General features: G+C 29.7%; 1 protein-coding gene and 1 long non-coding RNA gene across 6 annotated transcripts; one reads left to right on the top strand and one right to left on the bottom strand.

Moving 5' to 3' along the window:
* Positions 1 to 2,048: 2,048 nt before the first annotated feature.
* LOC145966461 (uncharacterized) lies at positions 2,049 to 3,070 on the bottom strand. Of its 3 annotated transcripts, none has more exons than XR_014437050.1 (2): positions 2,831 to 2,869; positions 2,049 to 2,109 (listed from the first exon to the last, which is right to left on the bottom strand). It is a non-coding gene; the product is annotated as an uncharacterized LOC145966461 (long non-coding RNA). The 3 variants fall into 3 exon arrangements; XR_014437049.1 differs by having other exon boundaries at positions 2,091 to 2,109; positions 2,847 to 3,070; XR_014437051.1 differs by lacking the exon at positions 2,049 to 2,109 and adding an exon at positions 2,264 to 2,315 and having other exon boundaries at positions 2,847 to 2,903.
* LOC145966460 (uncharacterized) lies at positions 2,071 to 9,377 on the top strand. Of its 3 annotated transcripts, none has more exons than XM_083090525.1 (10): positions 2,071 to 2,120; positions 4,004 to 4,120; positions 4,527 to 4,637; positions 5,040 to 5,156; positions 5,559 to 5,672; positions 6,075 to 6,188; positions 6,590 to 6,742; positions 7,220 to 7,451; positions 7,541 to 7,682; positions 7,961 to 9,377. In XM_083090525.1, the coding sequence occupies exons 2-10, from the start codon at positions 4,026 to 4,028 to the stop codon at positions 8,440 to 8,442; spliced, it is 1,560 nt and encodes a 519-aa protein (XP_082946651.1). In that variant the 5' UTR covers positions 2,071 to 2,120; positions 4,004 to 4,025; the 3' UTR covers positions 8,443 to 9,377. The 3 variants fall into 3 exon arrangements, with proteins under 3 accessions (XP_082946651.1, XP_082946650.1, XP_082946652.1); XM_083090524.1 differs by having other exon boundaries at positions 7,868 to 9,377; XM_083090526.1 differs by lacking the exon at positions 7,961 to 9,377 and adding an exon at positions 7,773 to 7,867.
* Positions 9,378 to 9,972: the final 595 nt, after the last annotated feature.

Below are 9,972 nucleotides of genomic sequence, written 5' to 3'. Positions count from 1 at the left end.
GAAAGAAAAAGGGACAATAATCGAGAAAATAGAAAAAGGCAACTACAGTGATTTGAATATCTAGCTGAGAACAAATGTCCATAGAAAGTATTCCGATGGACTCCATAGGAAGGAATAAACGTGACAAATGATAATCCTTATGATGTTAACACAAAGGAATACAATAAACCATAATAATCCAAGAGCTCGAAGAAGAGAATATATTGGATAGAAATGCATAGCGATTGGAAATGATTAGAAACTAAAAGACATTGTGCATACAATCTATTTATTAATAATAATACTATTTTGTAATTATATTAAATTTTATAATGAATATTAGGATGGAGCATACTCAGGTAGCAAGCACACGTCATTTTGACGTTCCAAACTGGTCATTTTTGGTCATATGTCGTCAAAATAACTGATTTGTTACATGACTTTATATTGACGTCTTAATATAACATTATTTTGACGTCATTTTTCAGTCATGAAGTGACGATTATTTTATTATTAATGTCATTAGTTAGTATATCGATCCCATAAAAAAATCTTTTAAAATTTTTTATATAACATGACTTTCGCGATCAGACTTTAATAATTGTTAAAGTAAAATTCACTGTAAAACCAGTAAATTTCACTGTAAAACCAGTAATCGCTAGTTCGTTCGTTTATCGCTATGATCGCTATCTCTCTCGTTTTTAGTTTTAGTCATAATAGAATTACATAAAGTTTGCAAAGAGTGGCAGATAAAATTAGAAATATTACTTCGATTTAATTTCTGATACTATCTCAATAGAGAGGCTTCAGATATTAAATCGATCTTTATAAGTCGGACAAATAAATGTCTGACTACTTAATGAAAATTATTCGTTCGTTATCTATTTAAAATAACAAGTTCAATATACATGTAATAAAAATAAAATAAAATTTTTAATATAATAAATATTTACTAAATATAAATAAAATTTTTAACTTTATATATATTTATTTATATTTATATATATTTATTTATTTTTATATTTATTATATTTATATTATATTTATGAAATAGATAGAGAGATGAATTGTAGTTTAATATTACTGGCAATAACGAAAGAAATATTACTGATATTGAGACATATTACTGAGATATTACTGATTGAAATAGTCAAAATTATTAACTGATTCTCTCAATAAAATATCACTGATTTACAGTGCTGTACTTATAACTGCTGTAATCAGTGACTATTTACTGTTTTTCAGTGATAATACACTGATTCACTTTTAGAGAGTGCTTTATTCGACAACACTATTAAATATATTATTATGCTAAGAAAAAGACGTCAAAATATGGTACATTTTATGACGTCAAAATGCATGGTACATGTCATGACATCAAGAATCTGTGACATTAGACCGTCACTTTTACGTCATAAAAACGTCAATTCGTGACGTCAAGAATAGACGGTGAATGACCAATTTGAAACGTCAAAATGACGTGTGCTTGCTACCTGGGTATGAATTTTTTATATTTTATATAAAGGAAGAGACTTAAAATATTTTGCAACATCTATATTTTTCGAGTCTTAATTATAAAAACTTCAGAAGAATCAGTGATTAATTTGACAAATTCTATACATGTATTAATAATTAAATTTTTAAATTATTAAAAAAATATAATTAAAAAAATGATTGATAAATATCAAAGATCAGTTTACTACTAATTAAGAAGATTTATAGAAATACGGTTAAAAATGTTTTTAACTCACGGCAGGCATTTTGTGTTTTGTAAATAAAAAAATATAAATATGACAATGAATATAGAAAAATATTTATTTCATCTTTGAATATTACAGTATCTTTCGCTATTGAATAATTTATTTACTATCAATTTACATACATAAGTATCTTGTTATACAGCACTGGTGCTACCGGCATTTCGTGCACATAGCACGGAACAAAACCAGAAATTGTGCATATTATATACATATTACCCTCTGAGGATATTCGTGGACATTGGCTTTGTAGTTCATGTCCACGTTTTTAATGTCCGCAAAGGGAGTATCGCTTTCAGGGATCACATAAAAGCGAGCCATGACACCTCTCAGTCTTCACTCTGCCCTTAAGGGAGGAACTTGGTTTAGAACGCTGAAAATAAGGTAAACTTTGCGAATTTTTTCAGAACTAACAATAAAATCGATCTTTTCAAAACTTTAAGGACAATTTATTACATGTTTGAATAAAAAATATTTTTTATTTAAAAAATAATGATATTTATATTGAGTTTTTTAATGATTATGGTTGTGCCTCGTGACCGAAGTTGCGAATTTGCGGGAAAAATGCAGCCTCCATTTCTTGTTTGAAACAAAAAAAATTGATCTGGTTTTACTTGTCATAAAATTCTATCGTCGATGAACTAAAAAAATTAAGAAAAATATATAAAATTATAAAAATTATGGGACTTTAGTGAAACATAGCGATTTCGACCCTAAAATTTTGACCTATTTATGCAAAAATAAATTATTTAAACTAGTTTTTTCTTAAATGTTTTTAGTTCATATAGAATGGTTTACAATTATGTAACTAAAAAATGTTGGGAGAAGTCGATTGGTCGAATAGTTTTTTCTCCATTTTTCCCAATTTTGGAAAAAGTGATTTCGAGAAAATCGCGTTTAAAAAAATAATAGATTGGTATCAAGAGGTTCTTATGATAAAAATCGCAAATCAAAAGTAAAGGCAATGGCAGGTATTGTGAAAAATTTTTTCTACGCAATACGTTCTGCGTTTCTGGTTCTGTTGCCTTTACTTTTGATTTGCGATCGCGTTTAAAGTTTGCGATACTAAAAAAGAATAATTATTGGTAATTTACAATTAATCTGCTATACCAGGTTCATATAACAAGCCTTTCGCTTCCTCATAAAACTCGTTTTGTTGGATTTCGTGAAGCCTACGAGCTATACGAGCCTCTTTTGTGCTGCTTAGTCGGCGCCGCTCTTGTCTCGTAACTCGTTCTTCGTCGTATTTGTCGGCAAATATTTTACATTGTTGACCAATGTTTATTTCCAGCAACATCATTGTTTGCAATATAGTGGAATATCCTTCATTAAAGATTCCTGCAGCAATAAAAGCGGTGATTTCAATAATTTTCGATAATTTTCATAATTCAAATATTTCGGAACGAGACGCCAGATCGTTGAATTAAAACTCTCGTTAGAGTTTTGCGTATGTCCGCCTAATCGCATCTTGTTAAAAGTTCCTCTTTTGATAGCTCTTCATAAATAGGAATAAGATGTTTTTCAACATCTAGTGTAATAACTCGAAAGGGATGGCCGTAATTTTTTTCTTCACCTCTGGCTTCAGCTTTACGCCACTCGCACCAGCTCTCGGCTCCTATCGGACAATTTTCGTGTCTTGGCTATTTCTTTTCGGATACATTTTTTCGTTTTTAAAAGCCCTTTACAGGCCGAGATTCGGAGTTAGACTAACCGTTAGGTACTAACCGCTTTAAAACGATTAGGGACCGAAAAGCGGAGCACAATACGTGCTCCCGCCGCGCGCTCGAACGACTACCTGTTCTTCAAGTTATAACTACAAAAATATTTCAAATTTCGCTCTCTAACTTTACGAGTATATTCTCTAAGAGTACTACTATCGATTAAGACAAAAAAAATCGATTTTTTTGACCCTGTAAACCAGGTTCCCCCCTTAATATTTCTGTAAGATGTTTGAAACATGATGTTCAAGTTGTTAAAATATTTGGAAACTGTATCTTTTTATCGCTAAATTGAGAATCATTTATTACTATGTTTCGTATCATCTTAACGCGATTATTTATTTATTTCTTTTATTGACATCTTAATTTGAAAGAATTATTCTAAAATTTACATTATTTACTTACAAGATTGAATAAATATGAAATTAATTCGTCGACTGAGTTTCTCAACTTTATGTTCCGACACACAGAACAGCTATAGACTTATTAAAATATAATCGTATATCAATGTAACTTGTTTTGTTATTAACAGATCTGTCTTCTTTGCAGAGAAACTTCCTAATCCAAAATTATGGAAGAAAACCAGTGGGAGTTTCTTAATGTCGACACTTTTGGCGAGTCAGATGAGAAATCGTCGTCTCCTCTCACGTTGAAGGGTTCAGCTAGGTATTATATATTCCTCGATTAGAACTGCATCGAATATAACATCGTATTTTATACGATAATAAACCTTAATATTTCCATAGATGGTTAGAACATGATGTCTAAGTTGTTAAAATATTTGGAAACTTTATATCCTTACATCGCCGAATTGAGAATCATTTATTACTATCTTGTATCTTAACGCGATTACTTATTTACTTGTTTCACTGATATCTTAATTTGTAAGTTTCATTTTAAAATTTACATTATTCATTTACAAAGTTGAATAAGTAGCACATTAGTTTTTCAACTATGAGTTTCTCGACTTTATATTCTGACTCGCAAAACAGCTACAGACTCAATAAAATGTAATCGTATAGTATTGTATGTAACTTGTTTTGTTATTAACAGATCTATGTCTTCTTTGCAGAGAATGCATTGCAAGAACTATGGAAGAAGCGCTGCAAAATCTTCTCAATGGCATGTTTGGCGAGTCAGATGAGAAATCGTCGTCTCATCCCACGTCAAAGGATTTCGCTGGGTATTATATATTCCTTGATTAGAACCGCATCGAATATAACATCGTATTTTATGCGATAATAAAACTTAATATTTCCATAGATGGTTAGAACATGATGTCCAAGTTGTTAAAATATTTGGAAACTTTGTATGCTTATATCACCGAATTGAGAATCGTTTATATCTCGTATCTTAACGCGATTACTTATTTACTTCTTTCACTGATATCTTAATTTGTAACTTTCATTTTAAAATTTACATTATTCATTTACAAAGTTGTATAAGTAGCACATTAGTTTTTCAACTATGAGTTTTTCGACTTTATGTTCTGACTCGCAAAACAGCTACAGACTCAATAAAATGTAATCGTATAGTATTGTATGTAACTTGTTTTGTTATTAACGGATCTATGTCTTCTTTGCAGAGAACCTTCTCAATCCAAAATTATGGAAGAAGTGCAGCAAGAGCTTCTCAATGTCGACATTTCTGGCGAGTCAGATGAGAAATCGTCGTCTCCTCCCACGTCAAAGAATTTCGCTGGGTATTATATATTCCTCGATTAGAACCGTATCGAATATAACATCGTATTTTATGCGATAATAAAACTTAATATTTCCATAGATGGTTAGAACATGATGTCCAAGTTGTTAAAATATTTGGAAACTTTGTATGCTTATATCACCGAATTGAGAATCGTTTATATCTCGTATCTTAACGCGATTACTTATTTACTTCTTTCACTGATATCTTAATTTGTAACTTTCATTTTAAAATTTACATTATTCATTTACAAAGTTGTATAAGTAGCACATTAGTTTTTCAACTATGAGTTTTTCGACTTTATGTTCTGACTCGCAAAACAGCTACAGACTCAATAAAATGTAATCGTATAGTATTGTATGTAACTTGTTTTGTTATTAACAGATCTATGTCTTCTTTGCAGAGAATGCATTGGAAGAACTATAGAAGAAGCGCTGCAAGAGCTTCTCAATGTCGACACTTCTGGCGAGTCAGATGAGAAATCGTCGTCTCCTCCCACGTCAAAGAATTTCGCTGGGTATTATATATTCTTCGATTAGAATCGTATCGAATATAACATCGTATTTTATGTGATAATAAAACTTAATATTTCCATAGATGGTTAGAACATGATGTCCAAGTTGTTAAAATATTTGGAAACTTTGTATGCTTATATCACCGAATTGAGAATCGTTTATATCTCGTATCTTAACGCGATTACTTATTTACTTCTTTCACTGATATCTTAATTTGTAACTTTCATTTTAAAATTTACATTATTCATTTACAAAGTTGTATAAGTAGCACATTAGTTTTTCAACTATGAGTTTTTCGACTTTATGTTCTGACTCGCAAAACAGCTACAGACTCAATAAAATGTAATCGTATAGTATTGTATGTAACTTGTTTTGTTATTAACAGATCTATGTCTTCTTTGCAGAGAATGCATTGGAAGAACTATAGAAGAAGCGCTGCAAGAGCTTCTCAATGTCGACACTTCTGGCGAGTCAGATGAGAAATCGTCGTCTCCTCCCACGTCAAAGAATTTCGCTGGGTATTATATATTCATCGATTAGAATCGTATCGAATATAACATCGTATTTTATGCGATAATAAAACTTAATATTTCCATAGATGGTTAGAACATGATGTCCAAGTTGTTAAAATATTTGGAAACTTTGTATGCTTTTATCACCGAATTGAGAATCGTTTATATCTCGTATCTTAACGCGATTACTTATTTTTTTTTTCATTGACACCTTAATTTGTAAGTTTCATTCTAAAATTTACATTATTCACTTACAAGGTTGAATAAATAGCACATTAATTCTTCAACTAAGAGTTTCTCAACTTTATGTTCTGACTCGCACAACAGTTATGGACTGATTAAAATGTAATCGTATAGTATCGTATGTAACTTGTTTTGTTATTAACAGATCTATGTCTTCTTTGCAGAATACTTTTCCAATTCGATAAGGAAGGAGAGAAGCACAAGTCTCTGAACGTTGATACTTCTGCCGAGTCAGATGAGAAATCTCTTGTCTTATGGAGACCGATTGCTCCACCGATTCAGGACTTGGAAGCAAAATTGAGATTCTTCAGATTGATGTATGTATCAAATCCGATAGAATACAATAGGTATTATGTTCTTCGAAAGAATTACTTTGAATTTAATATCTGATTATATGCGATTATGATATTTATTATTTCTGTAATTAAATATTTCTTGCCTTTATAATTTTTTTAATTTTTCGATTGGTTAAGAATTGTTTTGAAAATAACATTGTATATGAGCATATTTATTTTTATGTATTATTTATTATAATTTTCGAGTAAAGTTATTTTTGCAATTAATACAATTTCGATCAAAAATTTAAATTATTTGAGATATAGAAATGCGAAATAAAAATTTTATTTAAATAAATAATAATATTTTCATCGACAATAAAATTTAAAAATATTCCCAATAGAGAATAAAAAATTTGTACGTCGCATTCATTTAACTTAACGCGACGGTTGGAGATCTAACACAATTAATTAAGAAAGATATCACATATATTAACTAAACGCCTTTTTATTCAAAAGGATGAAACAGGTATTCACAAGAGAACCATATTTAAAATTGATTTATAAACGCGAAGAAAGAAGCAGCTTACCGCTTACAACGGAATCAATCACTTCAGAATTATCGGATGTAATCGAGAAACCGAGTACATCAAAGTCCGACCTCAACGTAGACTATCAATCCTCTCAAAAATGTATTGTTACGAAACAAGCAGCCACGAAAACTCCAAAAGATTCTACGAACGAGAACAATGTAAGTAACGATAAATCCAAAGATATTTAGTATTTACCAAAAAAGAAGATAATATAAAATTTTGTAAGTTATCCTTACCCTTTTTTAAGAGCTCTGCGGATGATGAATCGAATAATTTCGAAGCAGAGCAAAGTACGCATTCAGCGACACATACTGATGATGATATAACAAATCCTGAGTTACCAGATAATCAAGCGGAGACTATGGAATCGTCTCCTAACTGTCCTATCGGTAAGCATTTAAGGTTTCCTATCGATTCTACGAATGAGCAATTTAATCATCTTATGGATTCTACGGATAAACAATTGAAACGTCCTGTAGATCCAGAAGAATGCGAGCAATCAAACAAGATGGGATACAAAATACAAGAAAAATAATTTGTTCTTTATTGAAAGCGTTTTTTATTTTCGTTTCAGGTGTAATAAGCTTGGTCGCATTTCTTCTGTTTGTTCTGCATTTTCTTGTGTTCTTGTATTTATTTCCGTTTCCTCTTGGACTTTCTTTAATAGGTCAGAAGCTTGAGCCCCCTGGTACTTTTACCTCTGTTATTGTCGAATTGGAAGAAAAGATAGTAGATTATGAAACCATACGAGTTTTGACTGATTATCTTCAGCAAGATGCACCTCTTTTAAAAGTAATAGCTCTCATCAGTAATGCAAGCGTTGATAAATCATATACAATAGACATTATAAGAAACAAATTTGCCAGGAGAAGCGGTAACGGACGTGTAAGTTTGTATCCGAGCTTTACTGTTTTAGAGAATTTGAGACTAAAAAATTCCGAAGTGATCACAGACTTTGCGGAAATGTGTCAAAAATTATATCCACATGATCAGCAAGTTACCATATTAGCGGATTTTAAAATTGATGACGATTTGACACATATAGACTTAAATCAAATTATGAACACATTTAAAAAAACTTTTATTAGAGCAAATATTAATATCAAAATTCTTCTTTACAAACCTTTTTTCTTTACAAAGAAACTTTAGAAAAATACATTAAAAACGTGGCAGAAAATGTCGAAGAATCATTCTCTTAAATTTAGTTCGATAATATTAAACAACATTTGATAGTAGGCAATTGCAAAAAACCCTATGGTCATTGCTGGAAAATAAAAATCGTACATTGCTTTCAAGAAGACGAAACTGCTAAAATTATTGTGTATTGTGTCTGATAAATGTCCAATAAAAAACGGTATTTTTTCATATTACATTCTCGATTATGGATTATATTGCAATAATTTTAAGACTAGAAATAATTGAAAGTGTTTTTTTATTCTTTATAAATATATCATATTGCGTTTATGCGTTGTTTAAATAGATCGCCATTGTTCATTATTCCTGTACAGCTTTTGCGTCAAAAATAATTTTAATAACTAATAAGAAAGAATAAAACTCTTTCACTTTCATATTGCAAGTCAACCTGCATATGAGTTATGTTATGAGTAATGTCAATGTAAACCGTAAAGAAATTTTTATATACATTACTTTCATATTGTATTAAAAACGAACGGTGATTTGTGCAAAAGATAATATGTGATGTATTGTTTAGTGTATGTTCGACAAAATGCATATTCAGCGCGCTGTTACACTGTACGATTAAACAACCTTATATTGATCAGAGTTTCCAACAGACGTAATATCTCAGAATTTGCTAAGTTGTATTTTGTAATAATATATGGATTTATGACGATTTATGACGATTTATAAACGAGCGATCACAGTCATTGCGTATGTACAAACCTTTGTAATGACACGTAATGCTTAAACATTAAACTTTACGCTGCGCTACGTTGTTATCATCGACCGTTTTTATACAATTAAAAAGTCGATCTATTATAACTATAAAATTATCTGTTTTAATAATTATACAGTTATAAATAACAATATCTCATGGTTAGTTTGATATATATAAACGATGTATTTTTTTATACTATACAGATGAATAAATTGTGCTATATATTAAAATGCTTATTGAATATACGTGGAGAGAAATCATAATGTGTCAAACTTGGAAACTACACAGAATATCTACCTAGATCTGATAAATTTATTATAACTAACAATCAGAGAAACAGATTATATAAAAGATGATTATTGTGTGTGTTCAGTGCTATATATATATATATATATATATATATATATATACATATGTATGTATGTATGTACGTATACGCATACACACATACATTATATATATATATATATGTACCTTTATTACATTCTTATTCTACAATACAAATTTTTTTCAAAAGCGCATTGAATTACTTAATTCTATTTATTTAATTCTTTTATTTATTTATTTAATTCTTTAAAACTATATATCGCTGAAATCTTTTATTTTTAATTTGTTATATTGTAATTATACACGTTTTAATTACGAAATTTAATTAGATTGCATGAAATTGCTGTTTTGTACTTTTATTTGTAATTTTCACTTATTTATGTGAATAAATTATTGAAATAAAACTTTAATTGTACGATAAGATGATGATATTTGCCTAAGAAGATACTTCTATA

This window comes from Camponotus vicinus, unplaced genomic scaffold, assembly GCF_025532165.1.
Source record: "Camponotus vicinus isolate PSW18456_S1 unplaced genomic scaffold, iyCamVici1.0 SCAF_2, whole genome shotgun sequence".
NCBI classification, from domain to species: Eukaryota; Metazoa; Arthropoda; class Insecta; order Hymenoptera; family Formicidae; genus Camponotus; species Camponotus vicinus.
The sequence above is the reverse complement of the archived record's forward strand: the minus strand, read 5'-3'. Positions and strand labels throughout refer to the sequence as shown.

What these genes read in the sequence shown, in the direction of transcription:
- LOC145966460 (XM_083090524.1), top strand. Translation starts at nt 4,026, where the DNA reads ATGGAAGAAAACCAGTGGGAGTTTCTTAATGTCGACACTTTTGGCGAG. An exon ending in ACGTCAAAGAATTTCGCTGG is followed by an intron (nt 6,189 to 6,589) that starts GTATTATATATT and finishes TCTTCTTTGCAG; the next exon opens with AATACTTTTCCAATTCGATA. An exon ending in ATTCTACGAACGAGAACAAT is followed by an intron (nt 7,452 to 7,540) that starts GTAAGTAACGAT and finishes CCCTTTTTTAAG; the next exon opens with AGCTCTGCGGATGATGAATC.